Below are 24,697 nucleotides of genomic sequence, written 5' to 3'. Positions count from 1 at the left end.
TCTTATTATTATTATCATTATTGTTGTTGTTGTTGTTGTGGAAAAATAAGAAATCCAATAAATATATTGTTTAAAAAAGGGGGGATGGTGGACACAGTAAGCAAACAGTGGTTTATGAGGCTTCACAAATTATTCCCAAAACGTTTCATAAAAAACGTTTAATTTGCTTGAAAAATAATGCCACAAGTGGGCAAATCACAAAAGCCCCAAGCCACCCTGACCAACCGGTTGATCACCTGCAGATGGATTTCACTGAACTAACACCATGTGAGGAGAAGAAATATTGTCTTGTGAATTGTTGATATGTTTTCTAAATGGACTGAAAGGCATCTGCCTTTCCTGTTGCTAAAATTCCACGAAGACTCCTGCCTGATCTCATCCGTCAACCCGTCCACCACCATTGCAAACAAGAAAGGGCACATCGCATTCTTTCTTCTCATTCACATCAAACTTACTCATTAAATTATTGAACACTTTATTGTGCCTTAATAATAAAAAAAATCTAAATTCTCACATTCAACACTGTTCCACTTCACTCTCAGATTCTTCCACATCTTTGCTACATCCATATCATTCATAACCCTCTCCCACACTTTCTCCGCAGCTGGTCTTCTCACTTCTTTCTCTCTTAAAAATCTATATATCACTCTGGTTTTCACACTCATCAAACTCACTCTCTTCTCTCAATCTCCCACATGCACTTCTATCTCCCCTTCCTCATCCAACACAGCCTGTATCTCAATCATATTGACCCATTCTCTTGGCATCCCTCCCATGATCTTTTCCAACACTCCCTCCACCGTACCCAACCACATTTCATCAACCCTTTCCCTCACTTCATCTACCACTACCTGTGCAGTCATAAACCCTGGTACATACTCATATGCTAGATCCCTTATCTTTCTAAACCCCGCTCTCCAAGTCACCCTGTTATAAATTGTGTTCCCCTCAAATGTGATTTTTGGATTTAAAAACACTGGTTGTTTCCCACACCTACTTCACATTCTTACATTCATACTGCACACATTTCACAAACTCTCCCCACACTCCCAGCACCTCCTTGTAAAACTCAAGACACTCCAGTCAACATACCTTTCTTCAGCAGCATATACACTCCACACCCACATTATAAATTCTCTCTTTTTTCTTAAATATCTAACCATCATTTTCACCCTAAGTGCTTTCTTTTTCCACCCCTAAATTGATCAACTTCAACCCACCATCTTCATACTCGTTTTCAGTCACCTCCCTGGCTATCCTAACTCCCTTCCCATCCCACAGAAACTCACTCGCCATTCTTTTCACCTCCTTCAACCACTCTCTCAGGCACATCCAACACATTCATTACATACACAAGTTTACTCATAACTTATCAGAATACGTTACGCATTCACAACCACCACCTTCACTTTCAGCTTCAACCCTCTAAGTTTCCAAAACCCTAACGTCTTCCTAATTGTATTCATTATCTCTTCGTACTGTATATCATTCCCTTCCTTCCCTAAATTCACATCTAACACCCTGAAATAATCCTTCTTCTTTTAATTCTATTCATATGTCTTCTCTACCTGCCCCTATATACATAACTTCTGACTTATCTATGTATACTTTAGCCTCTGATACCCTACCATACAGCTTTATGTTATCTAATACCTCAACTACACTTTCCTTGTCCCTTACTGTAACTGTCATGTCATCTGCATACTGATAAACTAAACTCACCTGTCCTCCTGGTAACTATATGACCCTTCAGTAAGACTTAATGCTGTACAAGTCAAATATTCTCCAGATCCCTGGGTTCCACCATCACCATACTATTGTGATGATGATGATGACAAAGATTTTAGCAAGTGTCTGCAGTGACCTCACTTGATAGAGTGGTTCCCCCAAATCCTTTTTATTTAGAGTTATTGGTTTCTTTTCCTTTTCCTTATGTTAACACTTAGTTAATCTGTAACCAATCTACATATGTGTGTTATAAATATAGCGCCCATTTATTATTTTATTATTAATCATTGATTAACATTACTGGGGACTATGTTGTGTTTTCTGATGGATTTTGAGCAGTCACATAGGTTTTATGTGAACACTGGGTTTTCCAGAATGTGTCAGCTCAATTTGGTGTAGATAACTTTTTGAGTCTTTAACTCATTTCTAATCAAGAGTGGGATGAGATGTTTGGCTCAAGAGGACATGGGATAATTGTGACTTCTGTCTGACTGGTGAGTTTATATGGAGTGTGTTGATGTAAATCTGATAAATTTCAGTTGGCTTACAACTGACAGACAGGCCTCACAGTTATTCTGTGTGAGGTATGATGTTCCCCAGGATGTATATCCATTGTCATGTTTTCATTTGATGTTTTATCGAGACAATTTGGTGAGGGGAATTCATATTTGATGTTTGCTTATTTTTATCTTTGACCATGTATGATCTATACTATGTTCAACTTTAGTCTATATTGCTTAGATGCATAAAGTTCATATATAACAGAACAAAGGTAGTGTTATAAAGTGTCTTCTCCATGTCAACAAATAAAGGACTATTGTTAACTGTTAGCTGATAGCAGATAAATGTATGAGAAACTCAGAGTTTGAGAACTGACCTTGGTGGGATGAGCTGAAAACATGAGATAAGACGGGGGAAGCACAGACAGCTGCCCTATAGAGAGACTGTACTGATCAGTGCACACTTAAGTATCTAGGCTTCTGCATCCATTCATGAACATATTAAAGTATCCTAATACTATAATAGATTTTTCTCTCACTCCTCATTTAATGTCAGAGTGGAATTAAATAATTGCCTCAACAATAGCCATGTAGAATGAGCCGTGATTATTTGTCATTCAAGTGACATAATACAGAATTCTGGGAATCAATGTCAACTAAAACAGCGTGCCACTTCATCTACCACTATTAGGTGCAAATTCCCAAAAGTGCTTTAAGATAATTCTTGAAGATAATTAAGATTATAGCATTTACGCATGCTCAATAATCTAGGTAAGTAAATCACAGAAAGTTGAATCGGTTCATCTGGACACAGGGTTTAAACATTGAAATGTTTCTCTCAGTAAACGTGTCCAGGTGAACTGATCCAACTTTCTGTGATAAGGTCATAGCTGTTTCAATAATCAAATCATTACCTTAAACAGATAAAAATCAATTGCATTTTAACATTGACTGGGAGGAGTATTGACATTCTCCAAGTTGTAGTTCCCACTTTTTGCTGGACTTACTAGAAAGACATTTACAGAAGCAATTATCAATCTACCTTCTGGAAACACTTCTTTCATTAGTGTATTAAGACCTCTATAAGGTAATTTTATTGAAGACCGTAAGTATAGTTTCTTTACTTGGAGACTGCCACGGCACAGTCATGCTACTGTATAGATGGCATGCAAAACAATAATAGTACTATATAGTTTAAACCAGCCAACAGACACACCAGACTATTTCCTTAAGTGGGTGCCAATCCAGACACTGTATGCCTGCAACAAATTCTCAGACGTGATACAAAGCTCAGTGGTGCAAATTGAATCGATTTAAGAACTCCTTTGTGCCTATATCGGTTGAAATTTTAAACAGTAGCCTAAAATAAGCAGAGGGTACAGAGGCTGTACTGCAGGACAAATATACAAGCTGATTGATGCCAATGGTTCTGTATTTTTTCCCCTCTATGTGTGTACTCTCTATGTCTTCTGTTTGCTGCTGTTGTGTGCCCATATGTGTTGACGGGTCTAGCTTTGTAGAGTCCAAGTCAAATTTGCCCAGGGAGACAATTAATAAGTATCTAGCTATTTATCAATCTATACATGTTTGAAGCTTTCTGTCCAATGTAAAGGAAAGGATAAAGGTGACTATGTTGCAGCAAACTTTTAAATAAAGGTCAATGCTGCATATAATTTGGTTGCCATTTCAAGGTCATGTTCCTGTGTTATCTTCAGCAAAACAGTGAACACTTATAATGTGTTAAGCCATCAGTGATGGTGCAAAGCTATCGGCAATGTGTGTCAGGCATCATTCATGATCCTATCTTGAGGCAGAATGGGTTAGCATTACAAACAAAACAATGCCAGTTACTTGAGTGTGTGCTGTTGTTGATTTATTTACCAAATGCTCAGAAACTAATCCCACGTTGTTTAAACTCTTCTTAGACTTTAAGATTCGTTATTCGATATGGAGTTTAGTTGGCATTTGCATTCAACAGGTATGGATTACTTAACCAGCTAGAGAAGGAGGTTTCAGTTCACCAAAAAGTAATTTTTAGCCAAAACAGAGTTGTCAGTTTGTCATCTTTGCCTACCAGAACATCAGAGACATAAGCTTAGATATAGGTTGAATTGGGTCGTGAAGTTAGCAGTTCTTGCTGTGCTCAGTGAGAGTGAATTGGAAAACAGCATTTTTTTTCTCTTTCTCTCCAGTCATTGGAGGGTGAAATTGTGTTGGTCTCAAAATCACACTTCTAGCAAATAAACAAACTAGAACAAAGCAGATTCTGTCAATATTTAAGAGCTGGCCCTGATTTCCACTTATGGGAAAGTGAAATGTGCTTTCTTCATTTACCTTTGCTCTTCAACAAGTGTTACATCGAAATGTGGTTATATAAGAAACTCCGACTGGCACGTCTGTTCATTTCAAGACAGAGACAGGGCAGTCCATTTGCCCTTTAACACAGTGCAGAGATAGCACAGAGAAATGTGAACAACAGTATCAGGTATCTGCGATCGAACATCGTGATGATCAGACAATGTGAATAAGGAACATATCGACCAAGCCAAGTTCACTGTTATCAAAAATATCTAAAATTACATAAAAGGGACATGTAGATCACAGGGCCTATTAAACATCGAGCCCAGCACCTTAAAACCCAGAAAGACTGCAAACAACAAGAAAAGACTCAGAATTGAGAATGATAAAATGAAATTTACATGGGCACAAACAATACGAACAGGACAATTAGAAAGACAGCCCAAGACACAGATTAACAGATAAACATTTATCTTCTCAAATAACACCACAAAAAATAAAGCAATGACTCACATTGTCTGGAGAGTCTCTGTCTGCTGCGGGCATATCAGGTTGGCTTCCTCCTTTACCTTTCCTCTTCTTTTTAGCCCCTGCTCCTCCCTTTTCTCCTCCTCCACTGGCAGGGTAGCTCTTCTGCTGAAACTCCTTCAGCTAAGCAGCACGAGAAAAATAGATGAGAGAAAGGTGAATTCTCTTAAGCTGGCTGATGCTCTTGTTAGGTTAAACGAATCAGGAGCCTGATTGCTCTCAGTTGAAGGAGGGTAGCCTTAGCCCCTCTCTCTGTCAATTGAAAGACAATCCAGGAAAACCAAGTGCCAATGTAGGCTGGAATGCAAGGCCACTACCCACAAATTATCCCTTAGTGGTATCAGTAAAGTAGGGAACAATGGTTTACTTGTTCAGGATCATTCTGAGATTATCTGTTTTGACGCGATATTAACGTGTCTATGCTAAGCTATTTTTGTCAGAATTTGGGATAGGCAAATGAAATATACACAAGTGAACTGACGGAAAAACATGATCAAACACACTCCTCCCCGAATGAGTTTTATATGCGGCCCGTGACAGCTGTCACGGCCAAGCAGGGGAACTCCCCTCTGGACGTCTAGTTCACCAGGATGCAACTGCTGAGGCCGTTTTTCGTGCTAGCCAGCCAAACGCCTACCAGGGGTACACAGAGCAGCGAAAGCAAAAGGAAGAGGGGTGTCAGCTGTCAAAACAGTCCTAGTCATCCTTATCAGTTAGCCAGTTAACTCTGCTACGGTCCTTCCTGTTAAAAATCTTTTTTGTTGACTCGACGTTAAATTGCTGGAACACTTTGCTAGTTACCATTGCCACTGAGGATAGCTACAAAGCTGGCTAAATGCCTTCTAGCATTCATTAAACAAGCTAATTGGACAGCAACCAAAGTCAATACCACGCATACCATCCAGTAGCCAACTTGCTAACTTACAATCGTTACCCGGTTAACAAAATCGACAAAGATACACATTAAACAATTAAGTAATTACAATTAATCAATCACTGACAGACCAAACGAAAGCAGCGACTATAAATCATATGCAAACCATAAATTGCCCGCATAAGCTCGCAGGTTAATGCTGTCAACCGAGGCCCGACAGAATCCCCGGTCTTTCCTGCTTATCGAAACGCCCAATAGGAGACAGAAAACCAGGATAAGCGACAGCTGAAAGCTCGGGGGACGTGTAACAATACCACCTTAGTCTAAGAAAAACGAAACCGCTGACAACACAAACCCGCAGAGACGCGTCGGCTGCCCATCCCATGAGTTTTTGCACACTTGTTTGTAAAATCGTTTACCTTTTTCTTAGCAGCAGCGAGTTTGATTTGCCTACTCTGATCAGCCATCCTGCTCATCTGCTGGGCGAATCGAACCACGTCATCAACTTGTGATCTAGGCTGTTCTTTCCCCTGCCGGTAGAGGTCCCCACTCCCTATGGCCCATTTGGCTCCGCCATCGCTCCACCTGGAAGTACAGCCTCACCTTCTTCGTATTTTTGTAGTTAATTTAGCTCACCAATCTCTTCCTCAGATCTCCCTCTATGCTCATCATGCACAGGGCTCTCGACAATGATTGGCCAGTCAAGTCTCTACAGCTGACTTCTATTACGGACTTCTACAAACAATATGTTTAATAAATACTTTTGAATATTTTTTTAATATTTTGTGGGAATAACGCTCAATTGAGGTGTTAAAATTAAAACTATGTGTGCACCTCTATGCCTCTGTGTTTAACTGTAAAAAAAACCCTTAAAGTTCAAATCTTGACGATCGCAATCAAGAAATGTAAGAAAATAAATTGATGGTAAAATATATGTATTCATTGATTAACTCGTTGCATTTGTATACTGCTCCACTACGTAGCATCCACCTGGATGCCTGATAATGTGCACCGGGACGCTCACCACACTAGGACGGAGAGACAAGGATTTAAATCTACCAAATAAGTAAGAATAAATGATTAGGTGGTCTTAACTGACCTAATTAGAAACTTAGCCAGTGATGTTGGGCAATCCTCTAATGTTTATAAAAGGCATCCTGTATATTTACAGTGAGTCATTATCTCAGTTTTACCAAGAGCAACACATTTCAAACTACCCAAAAAGCAAAACAGCTTTTGAAAAATGAGCCCAGGAAAAAAAACCCGTGTTGCTGATTTCGCTAGCCCTCTGTATTTTCATGAGCACACTTATCACTAAGCTTGTAGTCAAGACCAGGCGAGACCACGTCCAGACCAAGTGTTTAACATGGTGAGTCCAAATGAAGTCCAAGACCAAAACAGTGCCAATAGTCTTTGCTAAGGACCTTGATTTGTAAACTGAGGTGTGTAACTGCTTGGTTGGAACAAGACAATTGATTGACTAATTGAATCAGGTGTGTAACTGCTTGGTTGGAACAAGACCATTGGTTGACTAATAGAATCAGGTGTGTAACTGATTGGTTGGAACAAGACTATTGGTTGACTAATAGAATCAGGTATGTAACTGCTTGATTGGAACAAGACTATTGGTTGACTATTGGTTAACGCCTACTTGTCGACTGTTATTGTTGTGTTGCTGTAAAGCCCCTTGAGGCAAAATTTCAATTGGTGATATTGAGCTATACAAATAAAATTAACTTGACTTGACGACTAGAATCAGGTGTGTAACTGCTTGGTTGGAACAAAGACCTGCACCCACACTGGCCCTTTCTTGATCATGTTGCCCATCCCTGGATGGTACAAAGTAACTTTTTGGATTTTGGTAATGTCTTTCAGGTCAACTGTCACAAAGACAACTGAGGGGCTTTTTCTTTGCATTTATTTAGAAGCTATAGCTCAAAAGACTACTGTGGGGAGGAAAAGAGGAGCAATGAGATAAAGTAAAATTGCCATGCTTATAAATATGTGTGCCATAAAGCAGCCTCTTGGGATTCCACGAGAGGTTTTAATAATAATAATAATAATGCATTTTATTTGTGGGTGCCTTTCAAAACACTTAAGGACACCTTACAGAACACCGTTAAAAAAAACCAGCACTGTATCAGACAGCGTAAAATCAAAACAAAGCAGGGTAGACAATAAAAAGTTAACACAACAGATAAGTATAAAATCAACATCTGCACAAAACTCAGTGAAGTCAATACGGCATAAAACAGGAAGCCAATGGAGTTACTGAAGAACAGGAGTGATATGATCTATGGAAGGAGTTCTGGTAATGATATGGGCAGCTGAATTCTGGACCAACTGAAGCTTATGAAGACACTTGAGCAGAAGACCAAAGAGGATAGAATTACAGTAGTCAATACGGGATGTAACCAGGGTGTGAATGAGTATGGCTGTGCTTTTAGCTGTAAGTGACGGCCGAAGACGATTAATATTGCATAGGTGGAAGTATGCAGACCAAGTAACATTGTTGATGTGGCCTTCAAAAGATAATGTGCTGTCCAGGATAACACCCAGACTCTTAACCTGAGGCGATGGGGGAACAATAGAATTGTCAATAGTTAGAAAAAAACTATCAGTTTTGGCCAAAGTAGATTTAGTGTCAACTAACAGGACCTCAATTTTATCACTATTAAGTTTGAGGAATTGGTATGAAAACCAGGATTTAATTTCTAGTAAGCAGTCAGAAAGGGATGTGGGCGGAAGAGTGGAGGTAGGTTTGGTGGATAGATAAAGCTAGGAGTCATCCATGTAGCAGTGAAATTGAATGCCAAATTTCCTGAAAATGTGGCCAAGAGGTAGCAGGTAAATAATAAATAGGAGGGGTCCCAATACAGAGTCCTGGGGAACACCAGTAGTAACATGAAAGGACTGAGAGCTCAATTTTTTAAGTTGGACAAACTGAGTGCAGCCAGAGAGATATGATCTAAACCAGTCAAGGGGGGGGGGGGGTGCCAGTTATTCCAATTGAAGCTAATCTCTCTAGGAGGATGTTGTGTTGAGATGGTATCAAAGGCTGCACTCAGATCAAGGAGGACAAGTATGGTTAAGAGCCCAGAGTCAGCTGCCCATGTGCCCATGCAAAGTGAAAACAACAACTCTAAGGAACTGATCTGAACAGCAATTGTGTCCCCCATAGCCATCACAATATGTGACCAATTTAGCTAATGATGATATTCTAAAGCAAAAAAAATGTTACCTCTTGCCACTTTAAAAAATTATCATCAGTCCATGCTGTCTGAGACTGAGTTAAGTCCAAGTCATTATACTGTAAAGTTTGAGATGAGACTGGGAACCTTCAAATCCTCAATTTCTTTGTGTGAATAGAAAACCAAATTCTTTTTTGTGGCTCATAGTCTATTGATTGGGATTATCATCCAGAAATATACTTTCTACTCTTCCATCCACTCTTCCCAGGGGACAGTTAGTTCTAGCTCTAGTCTGGCCTGAGTGTGGTAGCTGGGATGGTGTCCGCAAACCTCAGTTGTCTCCCTAGGTCGACAAGGAACTGCCAGTCCCTTGCTGTTGTGAGCAGCCCACCCTGGGTCTTTGGCTGGGGCTTCTCCCCTGTTCAAACAAAGGCAATGGTGTGTTTTGTTGGGTGTTGCTGCTTGCTGTAACTGATCCCAGTGCAGATGGTGTCTGCTACTGCCCACAGAACTTGTGCTCCAAGGATCCCCTTTTCTGGCAAAGTTGGCAAGCAGGTGAGTCTGTCAAGGCCCCAGCTGAACAGGTTGGAAGGGCTCGGGAGGACATCATACACAGACTTGACCAAAATCTTGAATCGGTGTGATTCCGCCTTCCACAGTTCTACCCAGGTGATCTTTCGGCCAGTTGTATGCATCCACTTAGTCCAGGGCCCCTGCTTGCACATACCCACAATTCTGCTATAGTGAGCTTCCTCCACCAGAGGTGGAGAATTCTTATTTTTGCCTTGTCTGGTTTTTCTTTCTTTTGTAAAGCACTTTGTAACATTGTTTTAGAAAAGTGCTATATAAATAAAAAATGTTATTATTATTATTATTATTATGTGGGGTGACCTTGAGTGTCATTAAAGGGCCCTTTAAACAAAATGTTTATTTTATATATATATATATTCTATATTAGTATGTTCCTGCTGCAACTGCTGCAGCTAATTGGTTGAAAAACCAAACTCGTTGATTCGAAGATGCATCCTAGTATACACTGGGACACATCATCATGTGTAATGTTTCCTAAGGTCCTTGGGTGTTTTGGGTCTTTCAACATCATACACCCTTACTCGGGTGATCCAGCCAGGGTTTATCAGCCCCTGGCTTGCTTCCCAGCAGCATTGGCCCACAGATCACTCCTTCTGATCCAAAGCCATCTGGAGGCCCTCTCTGCAGCCTCCATGGTAGACTTGATGGCTTTCCTTTTTGCAGCCCCAGTGATGCCAAGTAGAGTGTAGACCTTACACAGTGAGTGGCCAGCAAAGCCTCTACACCACACTTCAATGGACTCACAACGCACCTTCCAGCCTCTTCTCCAGCACTAATCCACCAGTTCCTGGTTAAGAATCGTGATTAATATATCCAACTTTTAGATACCAATGCTTGTGTATAAATGCATATCAGTAATGCTCCTCCGAGAATCATCACCTTAACGTGGTGGAGGGGTTTGCGTGTCCCAGTGATCCTGGGAGCTGTGTTGTCAGGGGCAATAGCCCCTGGTAGGGTCTCCCAAGGCAAATTGGTCCCAGGGAAGGGGCCAGACTAAGAGAGATTCCCAAAAAATCCAATGAATTTACACCAGCAGAGTTACAGCACCTCGCCCAGAAAAGGGAAACAAGGGACCCCTCCTGGAGCCACACCTGGGGAGGAGGGCTCGCTGGCGAGCGTCTGGTAGCCGGGCCTTGGCCCATGGGGCCCGGTCAGGCCCAGCCCGAAAAAACAACATGAAGCCACCACTCTGTGGACCCACCACATGCGGGGATGAGCATTGGGGTAGGGTGCAATGCAGGCCGGGCAACATGCAAAGGCTGGGACCGGGGCATGCCGACTTCCGACATCGCAGATTGGTCCTCGCGATGTGGAATGTCACTTCTCTGGCAGCAAAGGAGCCTGAGCTCCTGCTCGGAGTTGCAGAGGTACCAACTAGATATAGTTGGACTCACCTCCACACATAGCATGGGCTCTGGTACCAAACACCTGGAGAGGGGCTGGACTTATTACTTTTCCGGAGTTGGCCAAGGTGACAGGTGCCAGGCGGGTGTGGGGATACTCACAAGTCCGCGGTTGAGCACCACCGTGTTAGAGTTCTCCCTGGGGAATGAGAGGGTTGCCTCTATACCAGCGTTTCTCAAACCTCTCCTGGCGGACCACTTGTCCAGCATGTTTTAGATCTCTCCCTGCTCCAACAAAGCTGATTCAAATGATAACTCGTTATGAGCTCCCGAAGCTGCCTAATAACAAAACTGATCATTTAAATCAGCTGTGTTGGAGCAGGGAGAGATCTAAAACATGCAGGACAAGTGGTCCGCCAGGAGAGGTTTGAGAAACGCTGCTCTATACGATTGTGAGTTGCTGGGGGAAAGGCTCTGACTGTTGTGTGTGCTTATGCACCGAATAGCGGTTAGGAGTATCCGGCCTTCTTGGAGTCTCTGGGGGCTCTACCTTGGAACTCTATAGTTCTGCTGGGGGATTTCAACGCTCATGTGGGCAACGATGGAGAAACCTGGAGGGGCGTGATTGGGAGGAATGGCCTCACTGATCTAAACCCAAGCGGTGCCTTGTTATTGGACTTCTGTGCGAGTCATGGATTGGCAATAACAAACACCATGTTCGAACATAAGGTAGTTCATAAGTGTACTTGGTACCACAACACCTTAGGCCAAAGATCGATCATAGACTTTGTGGTCGTATCATCAAATCTGCGGCCGTATGTTTTGGACACTTGGGTGAAGAGAGGAGCAGAGCTGTCAACTGATCACCACCTGGTGGTGAGTTGGATCAGACGGCGGGGAAGGCTGCCGGACAGACCTGGCAAACCCAAACATGTAGTGAGGGTGAACTGGGAACATCTGGCGGAGGCCCCTGTCTGTAACGTCTTCAATTCCCACCTCCGGAAGAAGTTCTCATGTATCCCGAGGGAGGCTGGGGACATGGAGTCTGAGTGGGCCATGTTCAAAACCTCTATTGTAGATGTGGCAGGCAGGAGCTGTGGTTAAAAGGTCATTGATGCCTGTCGAGGCGGCAACCCAAGAACCCGCTGGTGGACACGGGTGGTGGGGGAAGCTGTCAGGCTGAAAAAGGAGGCCTTTTGGACTTGGTTGGCCCAGGGGTCTCCTGAAGCAGCAGGCAGATGGTACCACGAGGCCAGAAGGGCTGCTGCTTCGGCGGTCGCGAAAGCAAAAACTCAGATGTGGGAGGAGTTCGGCAAGGCTATGGAGGAGGACTTTCGGTTGGCCTCAAGGAAGTTCTGGCAAACCATCCCGCGACTCAGGAAGGGGAAGCAGGGCTTGACTCAGGCTGTGTTCAGCCGGGGAGGGGAACTGTTGACCCGGACTGGGGATGTTGTCGAGTGGTGGAAAGAACACTTTGAGGAGCTACCGAACCCAACTAACACGTCCTCAGTGGAGGAGGTAGAGTCTGCAGACTCAGGGGAAGCCCCACCCATATCCTTGGCAGAGGTCTCTGAGGTAGTTAAAAAGCTCCTCGGTGGCAAGGTGCCGGGTGTAGATGAGATTCACCCTGAGATGCTGAAGGCACTGGACATTGTTGGGCTGTCTTGGTTGACACGCCTCTTCAGTGTCGCGTGGAGGTCGGGGACAGTACCTGTGGAGTGGCAGACTGGGGTGGTGTTTCCCATATTCAAAAAGGGAGATTGGAGGGTGTGCTCCAATTATCGGGGCATCACATTGCTAAGCCTCCCTGGGAAAGTCTACTCTAGGGTGCTCGAAAGGAGGCTCCGACCAATTGTCGAACCTCAGATCCAGGAGGAACAATGCAGATCCCGTCCTGGCCGTGGAACAATGGACCAACTCTTTACCCTTGCGGAAGTGCTGAGGGGGGCATGGGAGTTTGACCAGCCAGTCTACATGTGTTTTGTGGACTTGGAGAAGGCTTATGACCGTGTACCCTGGGTCACTCTGTGGGGGGGGTACTGCTGGAGTATGGGGTACCGGGGTAGTTGCTACAAGCCATCCAGTCCTTGTATAACCAAAGTGAGAGCTGTGTTAGCATTCTTGGCACAAAGTCAAACACGTTTTCAGTGGGTGTTGGACTCCGCCAAGGTCATCCCTTGTCTCTGATTCTGTTTGTGATATTCATGAACAGGATCTCAAGGCGCAGCCAAGGTGAGGAGTGTGTCCATTTTGGGAACCTTAGAATTGCATCTCTGCTCTTCACAGATGATGTGGTTTTGTTGGCTTCATCAGAGCACGACCTCTGGCACAAACTGGGGCGGTTTGCAGCTGACTGTGAAATGGCTGGGATGAGAATCAGCACCTCCAAGTCTGAGGCCATGGTTCTCTACCGGAAAATGGTGGATTGCTCCCTCTGGGTTGGGGATGAGTTGCTGCCCCAAGTGAAGGAGTTCAAGTATCTCGGGGTCTTGTTCACGAGTAAGGGTAAGATGGAGCGGGAGATTGACAGGCGGATTGGTGCGGCATCAGCAGTAATGCTGACATTGTACCGGACTGTTGTGGCAAAGAAGGAGCTAAGCCGGGAGGCAAAGCTCTCAATTTACCAGTCAATCTTCGTTCCAACCCTCACCTATGGTCATGAGCTTTGAGCATTGACCGAAAGGGTGAGATCGCGGATACAAGCGGCTGAAATGAGTTTCCTCTGTAGGGTGTCTGGGCTCAGCCTTAGAGATAGGGTGAGGAGCTCAGACATCCAGAGGGAGTCTGGAGTAGAGCCGCTCCTCCTTCGCATCGAAAGGAGCCTGTTGAGATGGTTCGGGCATCTGATTAGGATGCCTCCTGGGCGCCTTCCTTTGGTGGTTGACCAGGCACGGCCAACTGGGAGAAGACCCAGAACATGCTGGAGGGACTACATGTCCAATCTGGCCTTGGAACACCTTGGAATCACCCAGGAGGAGCTGGGGGGCATTGCTGGGGAGAGGGACGTCTGGAGTGCCCTACTCAGCTTGCTGCCACCGCGACCCGACCCTGGAAAAGTGGCTGAAGATGAGATGAGATGATATAGTAATGTAGTGTCACGCTCGATATGTTATATCAGATTAAAAACTGATGAAACAGATCTGTCCATCCATCCATTATCCAAGCTGCTTATCCAAATTCGGGTTGCAGGGTGCTGGTGCCTATCCCAGTAGTCATTGGGCAGCAGGCGGGGAGACACCCTGGACAGGCTGCCAATCCATCACAGGGCCAACACATTCACACCTAGGGACAATTTTGTATGGCCGATTCACCTGACCTACATGTCATATACATACATACATACATACATACATGAAACAGATAAACACTAAAATATACTCTGGTTAGGAAAATGCTTGTTCAGAAATGTTTGAATTCTGTTTCAAATTTGCCAAGGCATGGAGCTTTGTATAGCAATGTGCCAATACATGTATTTGAGTGAAAAAAAATGTTTGCCAATATTTTATGTATTTTGGCATTTAGGTGAGAAAAATTAACTCGTAGCCAAGTACATTTTGAATGTATTGTGGCGAACGCAGAAGTAACGACAAAGGTAACTTTTCAGTGTCCTTTATTGAACTCACACAGAGACAAGAACTTAAGAGAAATACGACACAATACATGGGGGTCGTCTACCCGAACAACAAAGTTGATCAGGGTTTCAGTACCAAGGTTACACAACACCAAACAGTAATCACATAAACGCATAAAACCACATAAAACACTTACAAAACATTTAATAACAACTGACAATCTGAACGCAGTGCCTAATGGGTAAAACAGGAGGGCACAATTCTGACGGGGTAGCTTCTTCGCTGCATTACCCCCTCCAGTGTGTCGCCTGTCTTCAGCCGACAACAAAGTCCCTATAGCGAAGGGGAAACCGTCTCCGCCGCCGTGGGGGCACGAGTCCCTGTTCCCCACTGTCCGTCCGATTGGTAGGGCCTGTGGGTGTAGGAGGGACCGTCCTGGGTGGGCTAAACTGATCTGCAGGTTCTTCAGCCAAGGGGCGGTAAGGTGCCAAACGGTCCTGGTGCAGAACTACCACCCGCCACGCCCTCTGCTCCCACCACATGGCCCAAAAACTTGGTCTCACGTCGAAGGAGGTGGCATTTCTTGGGGTGCAGGCACAGGCCCGCTCCCCGAATGGCTTGGAAGACCTGACGGAGGTTCTCTAGGGCCAGCTCGATGTCAGCGGCATGAACCAGAAGGTCATCAAGGTAAACCACACACCGGTTGCGGGGAATGTGAGTCAGCACCCTCTCCATTAGTCTCTCGAACGTGGTGGGTGCATTGCAGAGACCAAAGGGCATCACACGAAACTGCCAGAGTCCCTGACCAATGGTGAAGGCCGTCTTGGGTCTGGCTTCTGGTGCCAGCTCCACCTGCCAGTAACCACTCCGTAGGTCAAGTGAGCTGAACCACTGTGACCCTGCGATGTGGTCCAGAGCGTCGTCAGTGCGGGTCAAGGGGTAGGAGTCCTTACGAGTTGCATTGTTCAGCCGACGAAAGTCCACACAGAACCTCCAGGTGTCATCCTTCTTTTTGACCAGGATGGCAGGGGCGGCCCAAGGGCTGTTGGATGGCTCTATCACCCTGGCCGCAGCCATCTCTAGAATCATCCGTTCTTCAGCTTCACGCTTGGCAAGCGCTAACCGGTAGGGTCGCAGTCTAATGGGCGGGGTTGTGTCAATGTCGATTGTGTGCTGCACCAGGTTGGTCTGGGTGCACTCCTCTTCGCGTGCAGCGAAAATCTCAGCAAACTGTTGGAGCAGGTCTTTCAGTTGTTGGCTCTGATGAGGGTCCAGCCCTTCACTGCTCTGCTGATACAGATCCTGGATGGCGGCAACAGTGTCCGGCGAGGGTGTCTGAGGAATGGTAGCCTCAGTGAGGGTCGTCGTCATTGTTGGTGGGCCGGACAGTGTCGTCATCCCCTCGGTTGGCAGCGGGGGTGGGGGCGGCATGGTGACAGGTGGAGTTGGCCGGATGTGGATACGTCCCACCTTCCTCTCTGGACAGTGCCGGAGGGCCAGGGTCTCTGTGCCGAGGTGAATGGCATTACTCGACACATCGGCCAGAGCCCCCCAGTGAGTCAGCAAGTCCAGCCCGATGATGCAAGGGTCTTGTATTTCAGCCAACCAAAACTCGTGGGTGGCTGCAGCTTTCCCTGCCTGCACCTGCAGTGCTCTCTTCCCCAGCATGCTGGTTAGTTCCCCGGTCACAGTTTTGATTTTAGAGGTGGTGGGCCTCCACTCTGTCTCTGGCAGCACCCCTGGACACACAATGGAGATGGTGGACCCTGTGTCCACAAGGGCCCAGCAGCAGTGTCCACCAATGGAGCAACAAAGATAGAGAGCGTGTGCGTGGCCCACTCTGCCGATCTGGGAAGAGTTCTCAATGGGGGATATGGTCGGTTGGCTGGGTAGCAGTCTCCCCGCGGTGCCACCCCATTCTAGTTTTCCGACTGGGGAGCGCTACGGTGTCGTGGTGCAGGGGCAGGGCAGTCGCGGGCCTTGTACCCCGCTTCTCCACAGCGGTAGCATGGATCACGAAGCGACCAAGGTCTGAAGGGTGATGGCGTCAGCCTGGTTGCTTTCGGCGTGGTGACGGACGAGCCTGGCAGACGACCCCTCTTTCGACGTCTCCTTCATCTGAGAGAGGACCTCAGCCTGATGCACTCGGGGTCTTGGTTGGTTGTGTGGGGCCATCACAGCCTCCACCCTCTCCACCTCTTCCAATGCAGTCTTGAAGGATGTAGGTGCCGTGATGCGGAGGTGCTCCTTCAACCTTTCTGGGGTGAGCCCCTGGATGAAGGCACTCAGGGCTAACTCGTCACGAGCTGCTGGATCAAAGGTGGGGTAGCCACAATGTGCAAAGAAGTGCACGTCTGCTGCATAGGTTCCCAGGGTCTCGCCCTCTTGGCGGCGCCGGCGGGCAAGTCGGTCTCGCATGCTGTCAGTAGAGACCCGTTGACCAAAGCGTCATTCTAAAGCAGCGGCCAGTGTCTCGTAATCCTGCTGTTCTGATGGCATAAGGTCGAGCAATACCTGCAGCGCATTCCCCTCGAGCGCCAGGGCAACATGAGCAGCAGTGTCTTGGGTGCTCCACTGGTTGTGACTTGCTACCAGTTTCACTTGAGCTAGGTATGGCTCCAGGGCCGTGGTGTCCGCATACCGTGGGAGCTTGAAGATGCCTGGGGATGGCAGCATCACATTAGCAGGGGGTGCTGGGGTTGTAGTGACGTTGGTCAGCGAAGTGGTGACGGTGACCGGTGACGTAATGGCGGCGGCCGGCGGCGGCATGGCGGCTGTTGATAGTGGATGGACGGCGGTGAGACGGCGGCGGCCGGCGGACATGTGGTCGGCGTTGAAATCAGAGTGGGCCGTGACCTCTCGGCGGCAGTCGCCGCCTCCGAACCGCTGAACCGGCCGGTCGTGTCGGGTCCTGAAGGACGGGGGTCGCTGGCTCCGTCGGCCCTTCCTCCGCGGGACATCTTCCGAACGTCGATGCTCTTTCCCCGGGAAAGCTCTTTTTCAAGACGCCCGATGAAGTCCTCAATCTCACGGAGCTCTACATCGAAGTTTCTGCTTGACGTTGCCATCTTCGTTTTGTGGGTATTGGCTGCGATCCCACTTCTGACACCAGTGTGGCGAACGCAGAAGTAACGACAAAGGTAACTTTTCAGTCTCCTTTATTGAACTCACGCAGAGACAAGAACTTAAGAGAAATACGACACAATACATGGGGGTTATCTAACCGAACAACAAAGTTGATCAGGGTTTCAGTACCAAGGTTACACAACACCAAACAGTAATCACATAAACGCATAAAACCACATAAAACACTTACAAAACATTTAATAACAACTGACAATCTGAACGCAGTGCCTGATGGGTAAAACAGGAGGGCACAATTCTGACGGGGTAGCTTCTTCGCTACGGTATGTTTTCCTGTATCTTGTGCCTGGTGGTGTAACATATGATAAGCTACGATACATTAAAATTATGGTTACACAAATCCTTTCTAATATTCTCCAGGTACCTGATGTTAATAGCCACACTTGAAGAGGCAAATATCTGCAACCTTGAAAGAAATAGAACAGACATTACCATCAAGAAAAACACCACTTATGTTCTTTGGAATAAGTCTGGTATTTCTGTAACATTTGATCTCACAAAGATTATACATATGGTTATACTTGGACTGGTGGTAGTGAACACCATTATGTAAGTGTTATAGTATATAGCTGAAAATAGAGCAGGGCCAACCAGGTACCTCACCTTGACCTATTTAGATATTTGAAGAGCACACTGTATTTGTTATTTTTCACATGTTTAAAATGATGTCCACTATATAGACAGTGGATACCTTTATGCATACAATGCATACAATGTCCACTATTGGACAGTCTGCATATTTAGTAAGCATAGTAAGCAAGCCACAATTTGTGTGTGTGTGTGTGGGGGGGGGGTTACGTTATCTGATGTAACTAACATACAACCTTGTTTCACTGATGTAACATCTAATTTACTCATGCCTACATTACAGTTATGTCCACTGGACTGGGTAGCATGAAACCAAATATGTCCTACAAATTTATAAAAATGCGAAAATTACCCCCCTCTACTGACTGATGACTATCCTGATGACTGTTTTCTCATTGCACCAGCTATATTCATTAACGTGATTTACTGGACGTACAGCCTACCAGCGCCGGTACATCGAGGTATGACTAATGACGTCGATTTGAGCAAACGTACGCAAATCAGCGGCGGCCAGCATGTCTGAGGCAGCCAATCTGCGCCTTCCAACGAGCTGCTCTATCGCCAATCGTAGACCTCCACGACGGGGAAGAGGTGTTATATACGAGAGAGCCATTCATTCAGTATCACTTCAGTTTGTCTTTGAGTACGTAAAACGCTAAGAAGAGGGGGGGGGATTCTGGATTGTTCTGTCTTGTCAGTTGAGCCTACACCGAGACAACATTCATTAATCACTTGTAAGTATGAAATTCATGATATATACTCTTAATGTTCTGATAAGGGGTCAATTTCTCTGTAGTATGGAGAGATAACGGTGAACTACAGTCGGTCGGCCTGCATGCTTAACATTGCTGTTTTAACTTAATACCACCAGTTAACTACATTGTCTGTCAGTTAAAACATCGGATAACCTTATTTTGTATCACATTTACCACGATGTAAAAGCCCGTAAGGAATACATTACCTCGCGAGGTTCTTGCTAGCACGTTAGTTAGCCAACCGGTGGATGGGGTGGGGGCGGGGGCGGTCTTGTTCATCAGAGGGCTCCACCCCATGTACTTCAGCGTCTCAAAACCTTTTCTTTTTTTCCCGCTGATAATCAAGTCTCGTTGTCCAAAAGTATTTATTTGTATCTGTAAGACATACGTGTTAGGGTTAATACTCCTACTTGTTCCGCTGACCAAGGCAACGGGAAAAGAACTGGCTGTGTTTCCGGGCGCTGCGCCCCAGCTGCCCATTGCTCCTTAACACACCTGATTCTGTTGCTTACCTACATACCAAGACCTTCATTAATTGAATCAGATGTGTTAAATTAGGGTTGGAGTGAAAACCAGCAGGACGGTAGCTCTCCAGGAGCAGGGTTGATGACCACTGTTAAATGCAGCAAACAAAATTTCAGAATCATGTTTATTGGCCATGTAGGTTTGCACTCCATGGAATATGACCCCGGTTTCGTGGCTCTCTGTGTACTTAATATAGAATAACACAACAATCTTCAGACATACACACAAGGTTTGGCTTATACAGGCGAAATAAGAGGTGATAAAGGTGCAGAGATGCTGAAATATATGTTAGCAGGTTCCTTACATTCCTGAGGTAGATGTACATGACAGAGCGTACCAATATACGTACAATGTGCAGTACAATTTATACAAAATATCACCCACTCCGCGTAAAAAGCTGCCACGCGCAGGCGTCCTCCCATTATGCGGCTGAGGACTCAGAGGGAGGACAGTGTCTGCTCGACCCCGAATGACTGCCGATGATATACAAAATTGTTGGATTTATTTGACAGTGTTAAGCGTTAATTTGAATGACAGCCTATGGAAAGAAACCCGTTTTTATATCTGGTTGTTTTGGGGCACCGTGCTACAGTAGCTACTAACAGGGGAGGAGTTTTAAAAAATTCATTGTAACCTACACTGACAAAATAAAGTGGCTTTTTCTTTCTTTTTACTTGATTAGTTCTTCGTAGCTGACATGTCGGTCAACCTATCGAAAGTGCATGACTTGGAAAAAAATAAAGTGGCTTCTTTCTTGAATGCAATAGCTTGACACAGTTTCCTGTTAAACAGCTTTCCGCAGATCCTCAAAAGCAAGCAAAGATGAAGCTGGTATGTGTGATACTGCTGGTTGCTTGCACAGCGTTTGCTGACGACGACGATAAGAAGGAGAACGTGGGAACAGTAGTTGGGATCGATCTTGGGACCACCTACTCATGGTAAGAATAAATGGCGGCTGTTGCTTTGGCTGCATTTAGGGAATATGGTGGGCAATCTTATCCAGAAAGGGCCAGTGTGGTTGATGGTTTATGTTCCAACCAAGCAATTACACACCTGTGTCTCCTAATCAAGTTCTTGAAATCAAATCAATTTTATATATATATAGCCCAGTATCACAAATTACAAATTTGCCTCAGCAACACAACATCCCGTCCTTAGACCCTCTCATCGGATAAGGAACAAAGTCTTTCAACAAAGACTACTGGTTGGTTAGTGGGATCAGGTGTGTAATTGCTTAGTTGGAACAAAAACCTTCACCCACACTGGCCCTTTCTGGATAAGATTGCCCACCCCTGGTCAATAGTCGATTGTTCCGTGCTGCAATGAGGGGACGGTGTGGCAGTGACAAGTGATGATGATGATGAATGAGACGACACTCGATGGTAATGTTTTGCTTGACAGTAATGGTAAATAATTTTCTTAGTGTTGGGGTATTCAAGAGTGGCCGGGTGGAAATCATTGCCAATGACCAGGGAAATCGCATCACTCCATCCTATGTGGCCTTTACTACCGAGGGTGAGCGTCTGATTGGTGATGCTGCGAAGAATCAGCTGACCTCCAACCCTGAGAATACTGTCTTTGATGCCAAGAGATTGATTGGTCGGAGTTGGGGCGACTCATCTGTACAACAGGACATCAAGTACCTGCCTTTCACAGTAAGTCCCTTATGTATTACAAACCTGACTTTGACACTTTGAGGACACAGTATTTAGTTGCAATACATAAATGGCTTCAGAAATTGTTTATATGATAATACCAAGAGGATTTTATTTTCTTAAGGTTCTTGAGAAGAAGAGTAAGCCCCATATCCAGGTTGAAATTTCTAGTGGTCACGTGAAAACTTTTGCCCCTGAGGAGATCTCTGCCATGGTACTGACTAAGATGAAGGAGACTGCTGAGGCTTACTTGGGCAAGAAGGTAAAGAAATTTAAATTTTGTGCAAATCTCAACTAAATGGATGACCGGTCCTTGAATCTAATATCACACTTGTCTTTTTAGGTCACACATGCTGTGGTCACTGTCCCTGCCTACTTTAATGATGCCCAGCGTCAGGCCACCAAAGATGCTGGAGTTATTGCTGGTCTGAATGTTATGAGAATCATAAATGAGCCGTATGTATCTTGTTGAAATGTTCTAATGGTCCCTTTATTTGAAGACATACTCGAGAAAAGCTCCTTTTAACATCATGTTTCACTCTTGTCTTGTACAGAACTGCTGCTGCTATTGCTTATGGTCTGGACAAGAGGGATGGTGAGAAGAACATTCTTGTGTTTGATCTGGGCGGTGGCACCTTTGATGTCTCCCTCCTCACAATTGACAACGGCGTGTTTGAGGTGGTGGCAACCAATGGTGATACCCATCTGGGTGGGGAAGACTTTGACCAGCGTGTCATGGAGCATTTCATCAAGCTGTACAAGAAGAAGACTGGAAAAGAAGTGCGCAAGGACAACCGGGCTATGCAGAAGTTGCGCCGTGAGGTTGAGAAGGCCAAGAGGTCCCTGTCTGCACAGCATCAGGCCCGAATTGAGATTGAGTCCTTCTTTGAGGGAGAAGACTTCTCTGAGATCCTGACTCGTGCCAAGTTTGAGGAGCTCAACATGGTAAGTCAACCAGCTCTTTAGGTCAGACTTAAAGCACAGAGAACTACAGTGCAACAAATAACTCGGTTTAGAACATTTTATTAATCAAGCCCTCAAACGTTCTTTTCTAGGACCTCTTCCGTTCTACCATGAAGCCTGTACAGAAGGTGCTAGAAGATGCTGACCTGAAGAAGTCTGACATTGATGAGATTGTCTTGGTTGGAGGGTCCACCCGTATCCCCAAAATCCAGCAGCTGGTGAAGGAGTTCTTTAATGGCAAAGAGCCTTCCAGGGGTATCAACCCAGATGAGGCTGTTGCCTATGGGGCTGCTGTTCAGGCAGGTGTGCTGTCTGGAGAGGAGGACACTGGTAGGTCACCATTCTGAGACTGCTTGGCAGTACAAAGTAATACAATACAATACAAACATCAAAGACAGAAGAATCGGTTCATCTGGACACATTTATTGAGAGCAACCTTTTGATCACTCATCTAAGTGACCGCTTCAGTCTCAACTGACTGCAGTTATCCCCACCCTTATAAACAATACAGTGGCATAACTATCAGTTTCATATGTATTAACTAGTTTCAATGCCAATGTGTATGATTCACAGAAGATTGGGGAATGGTTGCAGTGGTTCAGGGATGGTCATTCCCTTTTCACATCGATGGCTGCTTGGACTTCCCGCTCAAACCAGTGTTCCTCCCTATCAAGGATGTGTACCTCCTCATCCTTGAAAGAGTGCACTGGCCTATAGATGGGTTTTAGACTTACACATTAGATCTTCTGTGTGTGAATAGTACACATGGCCATTGAAACTACTCATTGGTCACTTTTATCTGCATATGAAACTTATCACTTGGATGAGTGATGAAACGCTTCTCAAACTGTGTCCAGATGAACAGACTCAACTTTTTCTTTGATTTTCTTAACCTGGATTATGATGCATGAAGACAATAATAACGTGTTTACTTTTGTTGTGTTACAGGTGACGTGGTTCTTCTAGATGTGTGTCCCCTTACCCTGGGTATTGAAACTGTTGGAGGAGTAATGACCAAGCTGATCCCAAGGAACAGTGTGGTGCCCACCAAGAAGGCCCAGATCTTTTCTACTGCCTCAGACAACCAGCCTACCGTCACCATCAAGGTCTATGAAGGTAAGGGAAGATTTATACTTGTTGAGAATTTGCCAGTCTGCTAGATGCTTATGTTGCACAACTTTGAATCTTAATTTTCCCTTTTTAAAGGTGAGCGTCCCCTGACCAAAGACAACCATCTACTTGGCACCTTTGACCTGACTGGTATCCCTCCTGCTCCACGTGGTGTGCCTCAGATTGAGGTTACCTTTGAGATTGATGTCAATGGCATCCTACGTGTTACTGCTGAGGACAAAGGCACAGGCAATAAGAACAAGATCACCATCACCAATGACCAGAACCGCCTCACACCTGAGGACATAGAACGTATGGTTAATGATGCAGAGCGTTTTGCTGATGAAGACAAGAGGCTCAAGGAACGCATTGATGCCCGCAATGAGTTGGAGAGTTATGGTTACTCACTGAAGAACCAAGTGGGTGACAAAGAGAAGCTTGGCGGCAAGCTGTCTGACGAGGAAAAGGAAACCATCGAGAAAGCAGTATCAGAGAAAATTGAGTGGATGGAATCTCACCAGGATGCCACTTTGGAGGAGTTTCAGGCCAAGAAGAAGGAGCTGGAGGAAGTGGTTCAGCCCATTATCAGCAAGCTTTATGGTAGTACTGATGCAAACCCGCCTGAGGGTGGAGATGGTGAGCAGGATGAGAAGGATGAGTTGTAGGTAGAAGGACAACTCCATTTCTCAATTGCCCCTTACCTCCCTGGTATAGTGGCACCTAGATGTTCATAATGAACTGATTGGACTCAAAGGGTGAGTGGAATGGTTTGAACGGGGTGGAACAAAACGACCATATTGACTTTCCTGAAGACATTTTTTTCAATGTGAGGGGGTTTTCTCTTCGCTTGAGGGCGGAGATATTAATCGGCCCGGATTCGAGGCTTGTTGCTGCTGTTCTCAGGCAGTCCTGAAGGGGTTCTGTGGAAGGGAGGGGCTTAGTTGAGTGGGTGGGGGGGCTATTCAGTCGAGCTTGCAAGGCAATGTTAACTGTATTTATTGAATCTGGTCATTGTAGAAAAGCTCTTCTACTGGAAATAAATTTTATATTTCGACAAGTATTTCGTATTAACTCTTGCCTTCAGTCTACAACTATGGAGAGAAATGGTAGAAAAGTGTTGGGAGGGAGGTGATAAATTCAAAGGCACTGATTTCAGATATTTGATAGAATGTTCATATCTGAACCTAGTCATTTGAAATAGGAGCCACGTCATTGTCTTACAACTACTCCTATACAAGAGGATTGGCTTTAACCGGTATGTGACAAAAAATTAAGTGGCTTTTTTTTCTTAATTGGAAAAAACTGCCAGTGTACACTAATATTTGGTTAAAA

The 24,697-nt window shown here is 45.2% G+C and overlaps 2 protein-coding genes across 3 annotated transcripts in view; one reads left to right on the top strand and one right to left on the bottom strand.

Annotated features, from left to right (window-relative positions):
* Window positions 1–6,385, bottom strand: part of golga2 (golgin A2) — a 65,620-nt gene extending 59,235 nt beyond the window's left edge. For both annotated transcript variants that reach the window (XM_056290334.1, XM_056290335.1), the window contains exons 1-2: window positions 6,348–6,385; window positions 5,040–5,177 (exon numbers count right to left, since the gene is read on the bottom strand). In XM_056290334.1, the coding sequence (XP_056146309.1) occupies window positions 5,040–5,072 (33 nt within the window). In that variant the 5' untranslated portion in view covers window positions 5,073–5,177; window positions 6,348–6,385. The remainder of the gene's footprint in view (window positions 1–5,039; window positions 5,178–6,347) is intronic.
* A 12,598-nt stretch (window positions 6,386–18,983) lies between these two features.
* On the top strand, window positions 18,984–24,346 carry hspa5 (heat shock protein 5). Its single transcript, XM_056290328.1, has 9 exons — window positions 18,984–19,091; window positions 20,430–20,575; window positions 21,061–21,292; window positions 21,417–21,554; window positions 21,636–21,748; window positions 21,847–22,237; window positions 22,348–22,585; window positions 23,204–23,371; window positions 23,462–24,346. Exons 2-9 carry the CDS (start codon window positions 20,460–20,462, stop codon window positions 24,028–24,030), a joined length of 1,965 nt encoding a protein of 654 aa, XP_056146303.1. The 5' UTR covers window positions 18,984–19,091; window positions 20,430–20,459; the 3' UTR covers window positions 24,031–24,346.
* Window positions 24,347–24,697: the final 351 nt, after the last annotated feature.

The sequence above is a fragment of the Lampris incognitus genome, chromosome 12 (assembly GCF_029633865.1).
Source record: "Lampris incognitus isolate fLamInc1 chromosome 12, fLamInc1.hap2, whole genome shotgun sequence".
Taxonomy (NCBI): domain Eukaryota; kingdom Metazoa; phylum Chordata; class Actinopteri; order Lampriformes; family Lampridae; genus Lampris; species Lampris incognitus.
This window is presented reverse-complemented; position numbering and strand designations above follow the sequence as displayed.

Coding starts and splice junctions, on each gene's coding strand:
- hspa5 (XM_056290328.1), top strand. CDS start 20,460: ATGAAGCTGGTATGTGTGATACTGCTGGTTGCTTGCACAGCGTTTGCT. Junction 20,576..21,060: donor CTTGGGACCACCTACTCATG/GTAAGAATAAAT, acceptor TAATTTTCTTAG/TGTTGGGGTATTCAAGAGTG. Junction 22,238..22,347: donor AGTTTGAGGAGCTCAACATG/GTAAGTCAACCA, acceptor GTTCTTTTCTAG/GACCTCTTCCGTTCTACCAT.